We start from the raw sequence: 22,617 nt of genomic DNA on the forward strand, positions 1-22,617 counted from the left end.
TTTGGGTCAGTTACCGGTTTGTTTGGTTTTGAGACTGCAACAATCAATGCTTTCCGCCAGAGTTTAGGGATCTTTAGGGTTCGCATGCAATGAGAATAAAAATTTCGTAGTCAATTAATTGTTTCCTTTCCTAAGTTTTGTATGAATTCGGGGTGAATCAGGTCTGGTCCTGGAGCCTTCCCAGCTTTCAGTAACTTTATGGCTTCAGTCATTTCTTCGGTCGAAAAGTATTCAGTTAGTTCGTTGTTATGCGTGTCATCCTTCCACATTTCTGATGTGAGGGTTGAGATTCTACGTTGAAATTTGCGGTCTATTTGTTGGTGTCGTCCATTTTCCACGACCTGCGATGCAATGGCATTAGGTGTTACAGGACATTTCGAACAGGTTCTGGAACTTCTTCCAGTCAGGCGATTGACTGTGTTCCATGCTTTACGACTGGAGTGGGTAAAGTCTATAGCTTCGACTGTCTCAATCCATCGCTCCTGGAGTTTGGTGTTGAGGTGTTGCATCGGGCTTTCAGACCTTTCTTGGAAGTCTTCAGGTGTTTCGGAGTCATTCAGGTCTTCGTACATACTTTGGCACGTTTCGTCCCAACATGGTATGTATTCCTTTCGTTGTCCACGAGGAATTGCCTGCTTTGCTGCATAGCGAAGCAAATTTGTGAAGGCTGTGTAGGAGGTATTGACATCTGCATTATTGGGTGGGGGTAACGTATGAGCTAGTTTAGTCGTGATTTCAGAGAATTGCTTCCATCTAGCCTTCCTAAAGTTCCAGCGTCTGACTGGGTTGGTTGGTGGCGGTTGCACAATAGATGCAGGAAAGATTATAGAGGGTCTGTGCTGAGATCTGGGAAATTTTTCTATGATTTTACGATCTGGGATGGATTCGCCTAGGAGTACTCCTGCAAAAGCAAGATCAGGATTGGTTCCTGTGTTTCAGCGTCCGGATAGGAAACTATCTGGGTCCCGAGGATTATGTAGAAAGGAAAAATCGTTTTTAGAAGCCCATTCATTTAAAGTTTCACCATCAGTGTTGTTGTTGCAATAACCCCAATCAGTGTGACGGCCATTAAAATCCCCTGCATATATGCAGGGTGCAGGAAATGATGGTAATGATGTCGGAAGAAGTCTACTTGGAGGAGGTTTGTAGACATTTACAACAGTCGTATACTGTATTCGTACTGCGATCCATTCAAGATTACCGTCTGCTGTGGAAGTTGCCTCTAGTATCCAGTGAAGGTCTTTTCTTACGAATGTTGCTATTCCATGCTTGTTGCTGAGGGTGCAGGCAGCAAGATCGAAGTGTGGAATCTTAAGCTTCTCCGGGGTCAAGCAATGGGTTTCCTGGATGATGATCACCGCAGCATCGTTGTTGTGGGCAAGCTGTGTGATGATGTCTAGTTTAGCGTTGGTGATGCCTTCAACATTTAGTTTTAAAATGGTCACTCCTTGACCTACAGCAGCTGGTGCTGTTCGCCCTGACAAGGGCGCTGTGCTTGGTCTGGGGGTGCCATTCTGATGGTTGTTCTTCCGCATGATAACTTTATAGCGACAGTTGTAGCAAGTTTAGTTTCCCAAAGTCGGTACTTGCGGGGGCGACCACGTGGAGGTACTTGCTTTCGTCCCCATCTTGTCGATAATACGAATATAGCCTACGATCAATAGTTCACGTCTGGAAAAAAGAATAAGTGGAGGTACAGCGAACAGCTGAATCAAAGAGTTATTCACAAAAGAAGTGCACCTTCGATACTCGTCAATGTTTATTTCTGACTTATGGCGCATAATGATCAGTTTTTACGTCTGGAATCATAACAAGCAGAAGCCAACAAGCACACTTTGTTTGATTGTGCAGCAAACTTGTTTGGCAGCCGTGTCTAGCAGGCGTAAGCAAATAGGGCTATTTTTTGGTATTTAAATGAAACACCTTGCGGTCTCTTAGAACTACTTAGCGGTCACCCAATCCTAACCTTAAAAAAAAAAACTGGTCCTGAGTACTATTATAGTACGCACTTGTGCGTATAAAAAAATTGAAATGCGGATGACAAACGTGGTGCGGGTAAGAATTGTGTATGACTTTTAATTTTTGTGATGGGCAGTAATTCAAACGAGCCTAACAAAGTAAGAGGTGGGAATAGAAATGATCCAAGTAGCAGGAGCGCGCGCTACTTTGATCCTATAGTAGCGGTAGCAATATCGTGCTACTATCAAAGTAGTGGATGCCCACTAGGGTGGAGTGAAACATGGGGGTGAAAAATTTAAGTTGATAGAATTAATCTGTAATAGTTACTAAAAGTTGTGGTCTGGTAAATGTATTCACATGCTGAAATATTTTCGATTTTGATCAACGTTTACGTCTGCCGCAAGTCCATTGAAGTTTTCTCTGGTATTTTGGAGCTATGATGTCATCAAAATTAGCAGATCGTCACTTTTATCTCACTTCTACTTTCGGTAATTCTATCTAACAATATCAGAGTTGTAAATTACACATAAATCATTGCAACGCAGTGGAAAATACGTCTTATAGAACGCTTGTTGCATTTATATTATCAACTGACAAGAAAAAAACACAGATTTTAAGATATTTTCTTCAAAATTCTGTTTCTTTTACAAGTTCATCAGCATGTAAATCAAACTACAGTAGAAAAGTATTTTTCTTAATATAACAATGGTGAGAATTCGGTTGCCTGTTTACTTTTGATCTCATACAAATATTGTAAACGCTTTTAAATCATCAGCTTATACAATACATTGGCGTTGGCAGAAAAATTGCAGGGGTGCAAACATCTTCCAAGCCAAACATTTTTGAAATATCGTTTTCATAAGGAAAAAAACGTTTATAAGACCCAAATCCAGGGGACAAGTGCCCCTCTCTGCGGACTTCCATGAGTTAAAATCTCATTTAGCACTCCATTTTCCAAAAATTGCCGTTTTGTATTGAATGCAGGCATTTCTAATCTTGATTGCAGTTTACTTTGAATGAATCCGTCCCGTTGTTTCAATTATTGCCCACATCTGCAAATAGAGAAATTTTCACTTATGAGAGGCATAAAATCCATAAATAAACGTCCACCTTTTGGCTGCACTGAAATAGTGCGATGGATGAGAACTTCAAATTAGAGCTGGCCAAGATCTAAATGAAATGATCAAGTTTTGTTGTTGTAACATTTATTTACGAAAATCGAATTATTTACGAAATCTGGTGGATGCCAAGCCTTCTTCTCAATTCTTCACTTGACACTCTATCCGTCAGTCGTTTTGAGCATAATATCCATCTTACCATAGGGTTGTCATTTTGGCTCAAACCCTTAACGTCCTCTGCAATGAATGGCTACATCTCACTGGCATAAAGCATTGGACTTCTGACACACATGCTGTACACTAGGGTGGCTCGTTTTTGAACTTTTTTTAAATTCTCTCGGGGTAGTGGGGAAATGGTGCCAATGAGTGAGAAAACAATCATGACAAACTTTGAGATTTGTAAAAAAATGTCTTCAGCCTCCTCATGGGGCCCAAAAATCGAAAAATGGGGTCAAAAACGCAATTTTTTTTTAAAATATTTTTAGTTTGGGTAGATACAATATTGTTTAGATATATCTAACTAACCTAAGAGAAAAAATTGGAGTCATTTGAACTATTCCTTCAGCTTCCTCACAGCTTCTGAAAATTTCCATTTTGCTGAAAATTTCGCATTTTTGTTGGTGGTTACATGATACATAATTGCGTTAGACAATTTGCCAGCTATAAAACGTCATTGTATTTCTCTTTATAGACCTGCCCTGAGCTGTTGCGTCATTTTTTAATGAAATTGGGTTAATTTGGTAGGAAAAAGTGACGTCTTTTATTTGAATTTACGTCACTGACGAAGTTTGTAGTTATGTAACCACAAACAAAAATGCGAAATTTTCAGTAAAATGAAAATTTTCAGAAGCTGTGAGGAAGCTGCAGGAATCATTCAAATGACTTCAATTTTTTTTTTAGGTTATTTAGATATATCTAAACAATATTGTATCTACCCAAACTAAAAATATTTTTGAAAAAAATTGCGTTTTTGACCCCATTTTTAGATTTTTGGGCCCCATGAGGAGGCTGAAGACAATTTTTTACAAATCTCAAATTTTGTCATGATTGTTTTCTCACTCATTGGCACCATTTCCCCACTACCCCGAGAGAATTAAAAAAAAAAGTTCAAAAACGAGCCACCCTACTGTACACACGTCCTTTAATTAAGAAGGGGATAGCCTACTGCTGCATGCCAAAATGGGAAGGACCTCTCGGAACTTCTTCCATGCGGACCTGATTCTAGCTGTGACAGCGTCCCTACATCCACCGGACTGACTAATCATATCGCCAAGATAGCAGAAGACATCAACGTATTCATAACTGGTCCTCACCTATTAAAGTGCGTTATATTCTCTAAAGGAGGAGTTTCATCACAAGATCTCTTGCACATATGGTTGGGATTCTCTTTAAGCTTGCCGCTAACACCAGAACAATTATGATGAGCTCAACTTTTGCAGATGATGCAGAATATCGAATTACTTCCAACGCCTCGTCCACGCATGAGATCAAAACTGACCACTGGTTCACTCCAACAATGACATTACACTTAGGGCTATGACTACCATTTATCTGGGCGCTAGATTTTGTTGAAAGATGCATTGCCTGAACATTCTGACCAATCCATTCCTCAACACTAAAAAGCCTCAAAGCCTCATTGCCCACCGCAGGACCTCTCTCGGCACACAATCAAACGCTTTCTCCAGGTCAGCAAAAGTGAAGTACAGGTTATTTCGCTTCATGACGTACTTTTTCTGAAGTTTCCTCAGAATAAATGTAGCATCTGTAGTCCCACGTTCTAGCATAAAGCCAAACTGCATGGAGTCAATACCGGTAGTCACCTGTTGTCTGATAAAATTGGCTCAAGCACACGTTCGACAACTTTCATGACTTCTTCTTGTAACTTCAGGCCTCTATAGTTGCCCCTTTCGAGAGCGTCCTCTTTTCCTTTATAACGGTTGATAATGTAGGAGAGGTTTCAGTCCCTCAGTCACATTACATTCAAACGCACAGCAATTTGCGGTTGATTTCAACATCCAGACATGGAGTGTTGGAGCCAGCATTCTCCTTCTTTGGAGTGTAGCAATGATATTCATGTCACTGACAAGCAGTTTGTTTTGGGAGTTACATTCTTCACTACATATGACTTTTGCATTAGGTACTAAACTTAGGTTCAATCTTCGAATCAACATGCAGCCTATTTGAGTCGATGCAGACCCAGACCTGTTGGTGATCAACCGGGGATCCCATTTCACGAAGAAGGTGTTAACCACAGTAAGATCGAAAGCAACATTAAGGTCCAATAATTTTGTTTCCTTAGCGTTTCTTGAACCTTAACCGTAATTTGCCGAAAACGTTTGAAGTTATGTAGCTATTTTATTTTCTGTATTATTTTTTGAATTATGCAATTCAATCTTATAAAGTTGTTATTGATTATCTGTGTATGGTTTTCAAATGGTTTTTCGATCATCTGTGTATCATGAACACTGTCGAAGCCATCAGAAAACTTATCAATATGGCCATTGAAATCTCTATGGGCATGTCAGGGCTTCAGAATTGACCAAGATCTAAGTTAAATAAAGAAGTTTTGTTGCAGCAGCATTTATTTTGACACAAAGATAAACATGTTTACAACATAAACAAGATCAAACATAACGTTAAAACAATGAAAAATAATTGTTGCACCGTTGTTGTGAAGAATTTATAATGAAATATTTGTATTTTATTCATGCTCTTGCACTTGACGTCACCTCCTAAAATGATGTCACCTTTGTTGGTTGCGTCATTTGCGTCAGATGGATGATCACAATCTTCCCAACAATTCCCATAAATGTAATACATCGCATTCCACTTGGAATACTTATGGCAAGGATGAGTTTGGCGACATGGAGTCGTTTCAGTCAAACTGGCGATCAGATGTATTTGACATTTTATTGTAATTTACTGCAAAGCTTGCAATTCTTGTAACACCTGCTGCAGAACTTGCAGTCCTTGCACAACTCGCTGCAGAGCTTCCCGTTCTTTTTTCATATTTTCCGGTCAAGAAGGATTTGTACCAGTCTACATTTTTATGAATAACAACATAAATTTTTTATATTTATATTATTTTTTATAGAAAACCCAAAAGGAATGTCGATCTTTTCTGTACTGAATAAACATAATGCGATGAATGGGGAGGTGTCCGACGATTTCTTCGTAAACAGTTCTTCGAAAAACAATTCTTCGTAAGCAATTTTTCGTAAACCATTCTTCGTAAAATTAATTCTTTGTAAAACAATTATTCCCAAAGCATTTCTTCGTGCATGCAATTGAGATTTGATGTATACGAAGAAATGCTTTACGAAGAATTCTTTTACGGATTTCATTTCACCAACAACTGTTTACGAACAATTGTTTTACGAACAACTGTTTACGAACAATTGTTTTACGAACAAATGTTTAAGAAGAATTTGCCTATAACCGAATGGGGATATGCTTGGACTTAGAGCTGGCCAAGATTTAAGTGGAACGATCAAGTTTTGTTTTAACATTTATTTACGTAAAAATAAACGCAAATAAAAAATGAAACATTTTTTGCAGATCAAACATCAAAAACAGATCAAATATAAACTTGAAAACTTCGTTGTAATTACATTTACGACACACTCTGCAACATATTACCCTTACACAGAGGTGGGCAGTAGCGCGCTACTTTTGTAGCGTCGCTATTGTTTTGGTAGAATTGGCGGTAGCGCTGCTACATTTTTGTTGGAGTAGCGGCTGCAGTAGCGGTGCTACTTTTGTTCTAATGTAGCGGTAGCGGAACGGCGCTACATTTCTTTCAGTTGCACTCCGGCTACCCGCTACTTTCGAATTTAAAATAAAAAAAAATGACTCGTTTTTTGGAGAATTTTCAATGAATGCAGAAATCATGAAGGCGTGAAACAATGAAGGCGTGAATGAAGGCGTGAAACAATGAAGGCAGAAATCATTCGACTATTGCGAGAAACATCAAAACACGTTGATACCGATACGAGTGACACCAGCACTTGGGAAAGGCCATTTTTGAATAGTTGAGAAATCGAATGGTTTCTATTTTATAATAGTTTAGAATATTTTTGTCAAAGAAAATCATTGAAACGCCAAATAAAGTCAAAGTATTGTTTGGAGCACAAATTATGAACGAAACTAAAAACTGAAAACGTGAAATAAATGCTGTGCTGTGCTCATAGCTTTCCAAACCCATTCCTGTTAAACGTTGCCTCAATTTGATGGTGGTTAACTCTGTAGTGGAAACTAACAATGCAGAGACTCAAGCAATGCAGTCGCTGTTCCAATTCCTTGCGATTAACAACGTAACATCCACCAACACGATTTTATTTTGCTCTCATTGACATAATACAGCTATGCAAACGAAGTGATACCAACCAACAGACAACAGTTTTCTTATTGATTTACGGTCTGCAAACGTTGAAACACTGTTTTTTTTGCTATCTAGGTAGTGTGTCTTGCAACTCCTAAATAAGATTATCAAATGGGATGAGTTCTGCGGGGAAACCTCGAAACTGGCAACTGCGATGCCAAACAGCGTGTGTATTGTGTTACCTATTTGTTGCACTCCTTGCGGGCAAAAGTCCATCATTATTGATAATGTTATGCCCAGACAACACATCAACCACTTTCTTCAGTGATTTAATGTCTGCAGACGTAAAAACTGATGATTTGCTGTCCAGGTGGTTTTATTTATTTTCGCTCTACAACTGCTAACGTCTTTCAGCGGCAGGGCTCATTTTTAATGTTATATCAGGTTTACGATGTCATTACGTTATTACCCGACTTATCCCTCCCACTGTGTTATGTAAGAAAGAACACAATCGGTAACGTTTTTAAAGTTTTTGGTTTGACCCGAACTGGAATCGATCTCTGATCTACCAGTACCATAGCCGAAAGCGAAACCATTCGTCTACTGATCTGGTTCAGTCCATCAGTGATAAATAATGTAAATGTGACGTGAAAAAAATGAGATAGGTTGCATTCCAAATCCTATTTTTGCATTCGAATTATCCAAATAGTTTAGGATTCAAATCGATTCGAATCCACAATATTGTAAATTGCTCATCCCAAGTTTACCACCAGTCACGACTACGAAGATGAAGTTTTGGAGTATTGGTGTCATTGCATCAACTTTCCGTACGGAATGACAAAATCACTTATAACAGCCTTTTTTACAGACAGAAGCAAATTCTTGAGCCTTCCCGGAAACGATTTAAAACGTCTCTTCTTTAAATTCAACTCCGCATTCCTTCCAGTGCTGCAGTTGAAACAGCTTTCTCAGTTGGAAAAGACGTGCTGAAGCCGAAAAGAAAATATTTTATCTCTGAGCCAAAACTTGTTTGTACCAGGTGTTACTTTGTTTTGTAAGAACTAGGAACCACTCAATTTTTTATGTGATGTTGATATTTTTTATGTATGGCAGAGAAAGCATGAAGACGTCATTCTATCTGGCTTTTCATATTTCACTTTTACAAGCTTCGAGATTTCTTCGACTGGCGGCTGATTTTAAATCGCGGCTGGAGCTGCAGTGCGAGTATCGTACGTTTAGAGCGTAGCAAACTTGTGAGCAGTGCAAGTACAAGGTACTGTGTAAAGCAAAAGCAGTGTTGCTTACAAAGTATTGCGTCCTAGTGTTGTGTAAAAACATTTCTGTAGATGATGATTTGCCCCAATAGCCCTGTGTGCAGTCAAGTAGGTTTCACATACTAGCTTACACAAGTATAATGGTAGGTCTAAGTTGCACCCTACTAAAACTGTAGAAAAGCTGGTTTGTTTGGAGTTTTAGATATGAAATAGGTTGGTTTACACCATAAAATGCACAGAAGCAACTATATGATGTTGTATGGTATTCCTTTCTGCATTGTTCAGTTTTGAATAACTGTCTTGTATGCTAAAATCTAGGTAAATGAGTCTCTCTCCAAAATTTTGTTTGCTACCTACACCTATGTCAGTAGTTGGCCTATAATGACTGTTTTACCTTTAGTTGTAAACCTACAGTAAAACAAATACAGTATAATAAGTTGATAAGAAGAAATGCAATAAATTTTCTGTCCCTGGTTGGAATAATGAAGTTAAGCAGGCTCATGCTATTGCCAGAGAAACTTACATCATGTGGGTGAAAAATGGGAAACAACGGAATGGTTATCTGTATGAGTTGATGCAGAATAAACAAAAGGAGTTTAAAAAAGCCTTTCGGCGTTGTAAAAATGCCTCTGAATAACATAGAGCTAATGCACTTGCCTCAGCACTCAACTTAGACAGCTCACATAAGTCATTTTGGCAGAAGGTGAAAAAATCTAATTGCAAAAGTAGTTCTCTTCCTGTAAATGTTGGTGGAGCAAAAGGTCCTGAAGCTATTGCTGAGATGTGGAAGCATCCTTACAGCTCCTTGCTAAATTCCAGCAAAACCAACACTGAAAAATAATTTGTTAACTCGTATATTTCTTCTAAAGATAAATATCATAATCTTTCAATATTTCGTTGCAACATGGACACAGTTGGTCCCTTGCTTGCCAAACTGCCATTAAATCGAGCTGCTGGTGCTGATAAAATTTTAGCTGAACATCTTGTTTATGCTGATTATTCTATTCGTTTTTATATTAGTGTACTTTTTAATATGTGTCTTAGTCATGGTGTTGTACCAAATTGCTTGTACACTGTTCTAGTCCCAATTGTAAAGAATTTGAATGGCGACATTCAAGATTCAGGTAACTATAGACCTATTGCTGTAGCTACAGTAATCTCAAAACTGTTTGAACGTTTTATTTTGAATCATCTATTGCCTTTTTTGACTACTAGTGACAATCAATTTGGGTTTAAGTCTGGCCATAGTACTGACATGAGTGTTTTCTTATTTAAAACAAGCAGTGTCCTCTTATATCAGTCATGACACTCCTGTATATTCTGTTTTTTTTGGATGCTTCAAAAGCCTTCGACAAAGTCAATCATCATTTATTGTTTAAAACGCTTATCACATGCAACGTGCCTATGTATTTGGTTCGCTTATTGAAATACTGGTATAGTAAACAAACCATGCAAGTGAGGTGGGGAGGTCACCTGTCCCAATCATTTAATGTGTCCAATGGAGTCAGACAAGGTGGGGTGTTAAGCCCCTATCTTTTTGCAGTATATATTGATCAGCTTTCTTATGAGCTCAATAAAACAAAAGTTGGTTGCTATGTTGGCAACTCTTGTATAAATCATATTATGTTTGCTGATGACATTTGCTGCATCTCGCCTAGTTTGTGTGGCTTACAAAATTTGTTAGATGTTTGCCACAAGTATGCTGTTGAACCTGAAATTACTTTCAATTCTAAAAATCATTTGGTAGGCTATGCTATTTTCCCCAAAAAACTTTTATCTTTCACGTGCTCCTCTGCTACATCTAGGTAAATCTGAAATTGTGTTCACGGACTCTGTAAAATACCTGGGTGTATTTACTGAGAGTTCTCTCTCAGATGAAAATTATATTTCAAGGCAGGTACGCTCTCAGTACTGTGCTGCAAATAATGCAAAATCTCATTTCGCTAAATGCTCACCCGCTGTAAAAAAAATTGTATTTCGCTCTTATTGTATGTCCTTTTACGCATCCCAGTTGTGGAACAAGTTTAGATCTTCTAGTATAAAACGATTACATGTTGCTTACAATGATTGAATGATTCTTTTAGAATATTGCACAACTTGCCTCGTTATGTCAGTGCCCGTGAATATCAAGTAATGAATAATATAACAACGTTTGATGCTTTATTGAGGAAAAACATGTTTTCGTTTATCAACCGTCGCATTCACTCCTCAAAGCGCTTTATATCAGGCCTGATGTAATCTGATTGTTTTTATCGTTCTGAATACTTTCAATTCTTCCAACGCTCATTGCATGTAAATTTGTAACAGTAGATAGCCCATTTAGTGAGCTTTTAAACCGACGGCATCCAAAGTGGCTCTCTGTGACCTTTGTGCATTTGCAGTTTGTGTATTATTTCGTTGTTTTTGTTTTTAGATATGGACAACTTCGTCTGACGCAACTAAATAATAAAATAATAATAATATTCGTTCAGCTAACTACAATACAGGAGCCTACCACTGCTACAGTTGCTGCTTGTTAGTGTCAAGTTAATCATGCCATTAAAGTGCTGTGTTCCACTGTGTAAAGGAAACTATGATTTAAGCTTATCAAAATTATCAGTCTATAGGTTTCCGAAAAATGAGCAGGAACGTCTTAAATGGATTAAAGTTATCCCACGAGCAAACTTGACTGTGACGAAGCATACAGTTGTGTGCAGAAAGCACTGGCCTAGTGATGCTAAATTTGCTTCAGTGCTATATATTTGATTAAAAAACTATAGTTTATTTCAATGATTGTTAAAGTCTGAAAAGTGTGAAAATATACTAGGAAGCATAATTATACTGTAGCTGCAAGTGCACATACACCGAGTGAGTTGGAAAAATCGAAGTATACGTTGGAGCATATGAGGTAAACTTCACATCTTCGTTGATTTTCAAGCAAGGTAGATTCGATCCAACAATAACGTTATGTTGATGATAATTGTGCCTTGTTAATGAATATTGATGATTGCATGCTACCGCTGACAACAGCATTTATTTTTGGCTGGTTTTCAACTGATAATTATTGTAAAATCATTCAGTTATGAGATGCGTTCTTTTGCCTGATGAAGTGTGCTTTATGTACAAGAAAGCTTAGTAGAAAGGCCACATTACACTCCAGCTTGTGTGCAACTCAGTGCTGCTTGGTTTTGCTTCAAGATATCAAATTATCCGAGATAAACGCCAGACAGCAAAATCCTGACAATCAGCCTCCAGTCCAGACAGCAGCATGAGCGTTGTATAGGCCATCATGGTGGATATCTACATCTCTGGTTATGCAGAGGCACTAGACGATAACAATATCATAGGTAGCGCAGACACGAGTAGATCTTTATCGTGTGGAAATGTAGCAATTGTAGAGTGGATGGTGGGACATGCAATTGCTTTTTCTTTTCTTATTCTATGATGGGACACAATTTCGTTTTTTATGCAAAACTAGCAACCAATTACGTGGTCGCCATGTTCCACGATAGTAGGCCGTAATGCGTGAAAAATTGCCAGACAATTTGTTTTAGGGTTAGGATTAGCGGAAAATTTGTTTTATGCTTTTCATGCAATTCTTTTACAGGCATGACCACAAGACACATTTAGATAAAAACTTATTAAAAAACTATCACTTTCTAAATCCTAATTAAACCACAGAATTAATACTTGGCGTATTTAGTTGTCTTGAAACAAGCGAATTCTGAAAAACCTAATATTGCAAATATCTCAAAACTACTGACAGTATAAAAAAAACTGATTCCAAATTCTGATTCAACGGCCAAAAGTTGCTCAAGATTTGTTCTAACCTCGAGAAAAAAATGTTTTGTTTCATAATGCAAGGGTCCGCAAATACTCGTTGATGTGACCGAAAAAACAATCTAAGTTCAAAACTTTGTCATTGCTGTCATTGATGAGCCTTCTAACCGCCGAAACCGTACAGGGTTCTTCCTTGGCGCTTCAGCGCGTAAACGACATCGAGGGCGGTGACGGTCTTTCGTTTTGCGTGCTCGGTGTGGGTGACGGCGTCGCGAATCACGTTCTCAAGGAAGACCTTCAACACGCCTCGGGTTTCTTCGTAAATTAAGCCGGAAATGCGCTTGACACCGCCTCGACGAGCGAGTCGCCTGATAGCGGGCTTGGTGATTCCCTGGATGTTGTCACGCAAGACTTTTCTGTGGCGTTTAGTGCCTCCCTTTCCCAAACCTTTTCCTCCTTTGCCACGTCCAGACAATTTCGTAAGATGGATGCCAATACAACAAAAGTTCCACACAATATGAAAATAATTCAAATAAAAATAATATAAATAAAATAAATGAAATAATTGAAAATAAAATAATTCACATAAAACAATCAAACAATACCCACATCGGAACCGGACGATATTGGGCTAATTAAGCGGTAGGGCCTGATAAGCGAGGACCCATTCTCTGCTGCTCCCATTCCTTCAGTAATTTCGGAATGGACCGAATCGGGCTAAGCGGATAGACCAGTGGTTCCCAACCGGGGGGGAATTCCCCACTAGGGGGGAATTTTGCAATTTTCAGGGGGGAATTTGGTTTTAGGATTGTAAAGCTTTTCAAACCTAGTAAGTTGGCCCAGACCAAAGCTTTAAGGCGTTAAGGAGGAGCTCTTAACTTCCGATTATTTAAGCAACTGTGCACTGACAATGACATGGATGCAAACCATCAGGTAGGCCTACTTCTTTTTAGTGCAAATACTCAATGATGGCTTTCAAGAGGAAACGTAACCAACCGAGTGTTTGAGCTCAGAGACGTGCTTAAATTATTTTTTGACCTTTAAATAATATTGGAATTTGTTTTATTGCTGAATGACGACAGATAGATTAGATTTCTTGCTTATTTGTTTGGTCCATTGAATAAACTGAATCTGAAAACACAAGGGAGAAACACCAATATACATTAAATATTCAATCGCCATCCGTTTGAAGCAGATTGTGCATCAACGTGGATTATCTGTATCCATGCCCCATTGGCATATTGATACCATGTAGTATAGTAGTACCCAAAAACCTGGCTCCTTTGGTCCTCCATCGGACTTTCTGTAAACAGCAAACATTTACCTTCCTCATTCTCAGCTCTTCACTCACCTTAGTACCTCTACAAGGCAAGCTTCCTACATTTAGACTTCCCAGTCGTACACCTGAATTTTTAACAGAAATGTGAGACAACCCGGAGATTCTTCGCACCCCCTGCCCATTTAAGGGCTGTTAGGGACTGGGGGCCATTCCTTATTTAAACTTAACATTAGGATTTTTCGGTGCATGTTTTCTACAGGTAGCATGCCCTTGCTTACCCCCAACCTCCATTTAAAGACCGGAGTGGTCTTGATGACCGGATGCCTCTGCACGACAACTAACGAGTTCAGTTAACCCTGGTTTGACTTAAGTTTTCCTTCTTGAATGATGTTGCCATTGTAGCATGTAGCTATCCTACGCCGCCAACCTGCCTGGCATGGGCATCAATGTACTTACAAACTGTACTGCTTCCATGCTGGCTCAAGGCAGATTGGAAGAGAGTGATTGATTTATGTCACGGTCATTAGGAAATTGTCAAGGTACTAGAAGGCTCTGCTGTCCTGATCGCATGGGGATTACGTTTTGTCTGGCCCCTATACCTTTCGACCTGCCTGGCTTTGGTGGCCCTTCCAGAAGCAGACCCCAGTACCGCTCAGCATTTAAAGATGCTTTAGAAGCTTTCGCTAGCAAGCTTGATGATTAAAAGAGAAAAGTTAGAATGAACAATTAAACATGTCACCATATTTACAGAATTATCATCGGTAATGGTTGTTTATAGCAAAGAACAAGTTCTTCCAGAGTTGAAAAAAGAATTGATTTTGCAACATCTCACAGCATTAGAACTGGAATTCATTCAATATTTTCCTGAAATTTATGACGACGAGCTTGATTTAATATGAAATTCATTCACATTGTTGATGGAAAAACTTCCCGATAAATTGCAGAATGAATTTTTAGAACTCAAAACGGATTCTTGCACAAAAGTCTTATTCAGAGAAGAAAAAAAATCAATCACTAGATTTTCGCCATTAACGTGTAATTCCTATCCCAAAGTGGCAGAGAAAGCTATTCGAAGTATCCTTCCGTTTACTTTCACTTATCTATGCAAATCAGGTTTTTCAACTGCAGATGAAAAGAAAACAGAGAAACAGATTAGACGTGGAGATTGGAGAATGATATTTGTTATGCTCTTTCCAATACTCTTTTATCACATTCATGAGTTGTCGAAACAAAAAAATCACAAGCTTCACACAAACTGTTAAAATTATTGACTCTTATATTTTCAATGTCGTTGGCTCCAGCTCGTGTCCGATTGAATTTGGCTTTGGATGGTGATGTCATATGTGGCTTTGGTATCCCAGTCTATGATGGGAAGGACGTGGGAAAAAAAACACATTGTATGGATGGTGGGGGACGCGGTAGTTTTAGATTAATTCTTTTCTAGTGTTTTGTTTTTCATGGCCTTTTTGTATCCATTTTTTTTTCGAAAATTTTGTGCCTTCCCTAGTTCTTTTTCTCCAGAGTAATCTGTCACTAGCAAGTAGTTGCCATGAATCCAGATTAATGTTTGCATAGTTGAGGGAGACTTTCAGCTGATCTTTGTATTTCACTTTTCTTTTTTTGAATAAAATACTTGTCAGCAACGTTCTTCATTATTTAAATTATTTTAGTTTGAAAAGGAATATTACAGGCTAAAAAGCTTATAGGCTACTAGTGAATACTTTGTTTATCTTACAAGACTTAGATTAAAATATTAATGTAAACAATTTTTTAACAAACTAAATTTATAGGGGGGGAATTTAGAGTTGAATATTGACTAAAAGGGTCCACCAGATAAAAAAGTTTGGGAACCACTGGGATAGACCTTTTAACCGTGGGCTTAATAAGCCAGGACTACTGTACTATACCATTGAAAGAATAAATTTTCTTGTACAAAATTGTATGAAGCTTGGCACATCAAAGAGTATCTTATTGTATTTATTTTTGCCAAACAAGTTATATTTATGGTAAAATTGAAGTGTTTTGCGACCCACAGTAGATGGTCTTGCGAACCAAATTTGGGTTGCGACCCACTATTTGTAGACCCCTGGCATAGTGCACGGGTAATCAATTTGTTTTCTTTCAGTCTGAAATTGCCCATACTGACATCAGGCAACACTTCTGTACAGATGCAAGTAAGCAATACTCTACGACTCTATGTTCCTGTCATAAACGTGGCACTGGATTTGCGCCATGTTGTAATTATCTGTAGTGGCTGCTGTTATTTTATAAACGTGTGTTCTTAGTCAAATATGACGCAATCAATGTTATTTGTGAACCATAGACATTAAAAATATTTATTACGTCACAAGTCACGATAATCAATTCATCAGCAACCGATCAAGGCCATGAATTTATTTTAAGACGAAAACTTTTAAGACGAAAATTGCAATTACCAAAAAAATTAATTTTGCGAAATTTTACTTTCAACCCTTTCCAAATTGTTCACAGAATTAGAAATGCATGACGATTTAAGTTCTTCACTCGCACAATCACTAGCTGTGTTGTAGATTTCAATTGCTTTTATGTAAGCGGTTTTTGCTTTAACTAGTTGATTTGTGTTTTCAAGCGCAGCTCCCATATTATTGTGGCAATCCCCAAATACACAATACCGATTTGCTTCAACGTTGAATGCTGTTTTCAATGTGATTGCGGTTTCGTTTATTGTGATCGATTTCGACCAATCAGCTGCAAAGTTGCAGCAGGAACCAAAGTAACTTAAGAACAAACAATATTGTTTACATTTAACTTTGAAATTAACGTTATTTATATTTTGCATTAAGTTTAAAATTTCATCCATGAGTGTATATTGTTGTTTAATTTGTTTTTGTTTGTTTTGTTTTGATAATTCTTCGGATATTTGCGTCATCAACCAACCAACATTTTGAAGCTTATCTAACCTGCTTTCACCGTCGCAGTGATTCTTAACAAATTGAAATCTACAACGAGCTAATGAGATTGCGCAATTGCATTCTTTCACATTCACAAATTTCAAAACTATTTTCTTAATATTCTCATCATAAACGTCACGTGATTGATCGGTCAAGCGTGACGATTGATTTGCATCAACAATGGATGCAATCGAAACACAAACAACTTTTGCTTCTGGAATGTTTTTCAAACTCAAGAAGCATTCCACTTGATCGATGCTTGGTTGTAACTTGTCCCATCCTTCGACATGGTCGATGATTATTTGCAGTGTTTCCATCCCTTTTTGAAAGTTGTTTTGTTGCTGATAAGTTGCTGCTGAACCTGTCAAACCATGAAATTTTAAAAACGATCAGAGATGAGATTTGTGCACTGGAATGGAAATAAACTTTATGATAATTTTTAAATTTGTAAATATTTGAATAAAGAAATCTTAAATGTGATTTTAATTGATTAACCACTTCAGGGATGTTGCGGATTCAACCGAAGTGTATTTGAATTGAATCTTATGTAGCTCTTGCATTTTCCGCCAGGTGGCGGCAAACAGTTGAAATGTATTCGATCGACTCTTCTGCGTCTCATTGTAGTCGATGCTTAAGGCCGTGTTACCCCTCCAATTTTGCCGAGGTGTCCTACGGCTGTTTCGAGAGTCATTCTTACATTGAATGGCAAGGTCAGAAAATAAATAAATGTAAAAGTAATAAATAAACAAAAAAAGCTCCCAAAGCTCAATAATCACTCAATAGCTTAAATCACGCAAAATTTTGCAAGGTCGTATTTACCACTCCCCACTCTCTTGGGTAAAGGGCCACTCATATTCAATTGGTTGAGCGTTTTCCAGCTATTTGACATACAGTAGCAAAATGCAAAAATATGCTCCATGTTTAACACTGTAGTTTATATCAATGGGGTTTTGTATTGTCGGTGATCATTTGGAATGCTCATTCCAAATCAAAACCAATCAATCAATGCCATTTTGTTAGAATTTATAAAAAGAGAAATATTGTTAGGCTATACCCCTTCATTTTCTTTGAAAATGTCATTTAACAGTTGATAGATTAGAACTTGAAATTGCGACGATGTTGGAAGCCAGTAGCGTTGACAGGAATGGTATGAGGTAAGCTATTGCACACGAGATGGTTTTATTTTCTCAAAACGTTTTAGAGGACTTGCATTTTGGAAGAAATTTCCAAAACGCCAATTTTATTAGATTTATCTTGTTATGTTAAAGTATTTTGCATTCATCCCAGTATCTTATTTTTTAGTTCAACACTTTTTAGTTAAACGCTGTTAAACGTCTTTTTCTTGTTTTTAATTTTTGTTGCGTTTGTTGCGTCAAAATTGATGCGTTTTGATGACAGCCTTTTGTTGTTTTAACGAAATAGACCGGGGGGCCAGGTCGATTTATTTGACTGTCAGGGTCAGTAAGGTTTGACAAGTGTTTCTAGACTGAAATTTTGTGTAGATTTCAAAAATAAACCTCTTACTTGCACTAGCTTGACCGTTTTTGTTATATTAAGCATTTTCCGAGATGATACCTGTCAATATCGCTATATCCGTTAGGGCGCACTATTTGCCCCCCGACCTTTAGCAAAAAGCCTGAACTTTTTTTTGCTTATGAGGTTATCTTAGAAAACAACTTTTGCAAAGTTTCAGTTTGATTGGACAAATTTTAACCCCCCCCACCCGGCCATTTTCTAAGGGGACTAACGACATTTTCTTCACATTATCGCCACTAGATGGAGCTGCTTACAAGATGCAACTGCATATTTACTTTGGAAACATACCCCTCTTCATTCTGCATAATTTAAAAAAATTTTTATCTGAATTGGCCAATGGGAAGCAGAAATATGGGCAGTTTTGTAATCTCCCCTAGCGCAATACTGCCTCTAGTGGCCAAAACATAACAACGATTATCTCCTTAAATGTTCATCCAATTGAAGCAAAACTGGTGTCTAACTCCCCATTTTCAAGGGTGGTGAGTTCATTTTTGCTGCTAGTTTTAAAGATTCTAACCACTAGGTGGCAGAAAACCTGTTTTTCATAAGTTTAAGCTAACGTAACCGCTTGGACTTGACTTCAAATATGCAAAGTTTCAACAAATACAACTCATTGAGATGTATATCATTGAAAACAAAACAAAGAAAGAACAGTGCAACATCTATTGTAATTGTGATAGATATTGTACAGCAATAACCTTACACGAATTTCACATCATAAAGGTCACACAGGTAATGAAACAGTAAACTCGCAATTAGATTGTCAGATACCATGACGCTGAGTCTGTTTTCCTATTTCTTTGGTTTAGTAGTTTTTTCGGGAATTCTCTACTACTTGTAAAATGTTTTGGTATCGTTCTTCCTTGAGAGCAATCCCATGAAAATCCTGGACCAGTTTGACTCCTCGCTCTGTTGTGTCATTAACCGTGCACTGATGTTATTCACAATTGTTTTTGCAATTTTGTAAGTCTCATTGTCATCCCAGCTTTTGATAGGTTCACTTAAAAATGCTGGGTCAATTTTCAAGATTTTAAAAAATGACCAAGAGTCTTCTCCAATATAGTCCTGGATATCCCTAGATGTGTTTGCTGGAAGTTCAGGGAAACAAGGTTTTCCAAATCTAGAGCCAAAACTTTTTGTGCACACACCGTCATTTTTAACTGAGATCATTTTTTGTGCCATCAGTTTTTTGGTTGAGGTTTTCACACTCTGACTGAAAAAATCCAACGGTACAAGCTCTTCTGTCAGATACCACATATGTTTTCCAAAACTTTTCAGAGCTACACCCGCAATGGCACCATCAATTGCATGATAATTAAGGAAGGAGTGAATGAACAGTTGGTCATTTTTTGGAGCAGTTGATGGTTCAGGAACAGTTAGCCACCACGGGATATAACAAAATACAACAAATTTCACAAAGATGCAAAGTTTCAACAATTTTCTTCTGCTGCTTCTGCTGTGTTGCATGCAGTTATCGATACAGCAGATGGTGATATGTCAAAAGTAAACTTAAATTACACTACCACTGAGAGATATCGGATTGAAGCAGTTCAAACAATCTTTGAAAGGATTGCAGGAAATTGGACACCTCCATCAGTTGCCAACATCCATTGGGATGGTAAGCTTATGGATACATTAGAAGGGAATGAAAAAGTAGAAAGACTGCCAATCCTTTTGTCAGGGGTTGGAGGTACGAAGTTGCTAGGGGTACCAGCTATCACACACAAATCTTCTGACCCCGTAAGTGAGCTCATTGCAAAAGCATCCAATGAGCTCATAAAGGTATGGGACTGTAAAAGCAGCTTGTCTGGAATGGTGTTTGACACCACTAGCTCTAACACTGGAGCTAAAACAGCTGCATGTGTGGCTTTGCAAAAGATTATTTCAAAACCTTTGCTTTGGTTTGCATGTCGTCACCATATTGGTGAGATTGTGTTGACCCATGTTTGAGACACTTTACAAATTGAACAATCAAAGAGTCCTGAAATTACTATTTTCCAAAGGTTTAAGAAATGTTTCTCTGCCATTCCAGTAGCAGACAAAAACTTTGAATTTTTTGATATTTCACATGAGTTAGCTGAAAAAAGAGAAGAAATTGTTGAAATATGTAACAGACTTCTTGAACACCCAGTTAGCAGAGGAGACTACAAGGAGTTGGCTCTATTAACTCTTCTTTACCTTGGTGATGATAACACAAAAAAAAACTTTTGTTGGCCCACAAATTGGAGAGCAAAGGAGGCCTTTTTTGACCCAGTCAGTGGAGTGGCTAAGCGAAGGGAGGTGAAGGGCACTGCTTCCAAAGTGAAAGTTGCGCGAAAGAAAAAAAGTGAGAGTTGCGCGAAAGAAAAAAAAAACAAAAAACAAAGTGAAGTATTAAAACACAACAAATCGATTGTATCAAAATCAAAATTTTCGGTAAAGCATCATGCTTAATGGCTCACACTTCTCACCGAGTTACAAAAACGTCAGTGTCCCAGAACGCAAAAACCTTACTCCACTAGACTGTGGCGGCAATGTAGATAGTAAACGGGCCTTTTAATACCAAACATGTGACCAGAGTGGGGGGTTATCACCAATATTTTTTCCTTGGTGACGCAAGCATAAAATTGTGCCACTGATCAACCATAAACTGCTTATATTAATCAGCTTATAAAAGTGTCTTCTGCATAGCTAAATCGTGAGAGCCCTGGTACGGCAGTCGAATGGGCGCCGGTTCGACACCGTTCAAGACCATGCGGCTGTGTCTGGCAAGACACATAAAGACACCTGAAAGGGAACATTGGCTTCCTTGCCTTCTCATTTACTTAATCAAAATCTTCAACTACCGCGCGTAAGCCTTGATACGACACACACACACACACACATACGCAAGCACACACACACACAAACAAACACAATTTATAAAAGTACTGTAAATCTACAATTTTACCACTCCATAAATTATCAGCAACATCTTCAGGCAAATCAAAGTTCTCTTCCAAAAAAGCTTGAAAACGTTTTTGAGACATTATGAAAAGAATAAAGAAGCAGATTGGATTGGGACAAGAGGAAAATTACTTTGTCAACTCTTTGCAACTGTAAGCATCGACTTTTAACCTTGACAAATAAAATCAAACAAAATTAACATTGTGTAATGTTGCCCAAAATATTGCCCCAAAAAAATCTTCTCATCAAATTCACTGAAAGTTAATCAACTTATTTCTTTCCTTATAAATAATAAGGGCATGGTGTTGCACCGACGTCCGAATTTTCTCTTCCTTTTTTATCTTTAAAGTAGTAGTTCAGTTTTAATCTGGTGATGTCCCCGTTACCGAGAGTGGCCGGATTCACCTCCAAGTGTCGCAATCGCTTTCACACCTTGCCTCCACATCGATCTGTCTAACGCGTACTATGTACTTTCTTGTCAAGCCCACCTTGCTGCTTTCCTCCTCAACTCGCCTTTTCCACGTTTTCTTGGGTCTTTCTTGTTTTCTCCGACCCTCCACTAGCAACTCCAGCGCTCTTCTCCAAACATCATCTTTATTACTTCTCAAAACATGCCCATACCACCTCACTCCATTCGCCTTCGCCAACTTATCAACATTCTTATTCAACCCAAGCAAGTTCATAAGTTTTTCGGTATTCCTTTTGTCCATCAGCTTCACACCACACATTGCCCTTCCCATCGCTCTCTCAGTTCTTCTTAAAAATTCTCTTTCCCATGATCACCATGTCTCACTTCCGTACAGCATTGCAGATTTCACACAACTAGTATTTTCCACCGCCGAATTTCACCCAACTAAACCTTTTTCTTACAGTCACTGCCGCTTCACAACCACCACTGGCATTCAATCTATCTCCTAGATAGCAAAAGGGATTCAACTTCGTCATTCAGCATTTCAACAGGACCAACCATTCTTTCTTCAATCTTCGTGCATCTTTTACATTCAAAACAATCTCCGCATGTGCATGTCACACTCTTCATCTTTGCACATTTTGCATGGACTCACTTCCTGCATTTCGTGCACATAACAGAATTTGCCATCACTCTTCATCCACAGATACCACAAGGGTCGGTTTGGCTCATTGTGAATTCCCCTTCCGTTCCACTCATTACAATCTTTGTCATTTTGATGTTGACAGGCAAACCTTTACATTGAGGCGACTCCTTTTCTTCTCAAATTTCTATCTCAGATCTTCCATCTAACCTACAACCATACAACAAAGCTTTATCAAAACCACATCTCATAGGTTCATGATGGCTATGTGCTAAGATTGCCTCAAATTACCATCTACTTTCACTGTAATATGCTCAATTTCACAGGTTTGGTTTTTAAGATAGCCTATTACCCAAGCAGAGGTGTAGAGTCTGTAGATTGCTTTTTGGCTTGCCAACAATATCAACATTAGGCCACTGCATGGGAACTTTATCGAACAAGTAGAGCTAATGCAAGAAATGTTT

The 22,617-nt window shown here is 38.2% G+C and overlaps 1 protein-coding gene across 1 annotated transcript; it reads right to left on the reverse strand.

The window, feature by feature from the left end:
* Positions 1-12,594: 12,594 nt before the first annotated feature.
* Positions 12,595-12,903, reverse strand: LOC145785310 (histone H4-like; the record flags this gene model as incomplete). The annotated part of the gene is made up of 1 exon (XM_082596977.1): positions 12,595-12,903. A coding segment is annotated over one exon (309 nt), but the record flags the coding sequence as incomplete, so codon positions are not given.
* Between the last annotated feature and the right edge of the window lie 9,714 nt (positions 12,904-22,617).

This window comes from Aplidium turbinatum, chromosome 16 (assembly GCF_918807975.1).
Source record: "Aplidium turbinatum chromosome 16, kaAplTurb1.1, whole genome shotgun sequence".
NCBI classification, from domain to species: Eukaryota; Metazoa; Chordata; class Ascidiacea; order Aplousobranchia; family Polyclinidae; genus Aplidium; species Aplidium turbinatum.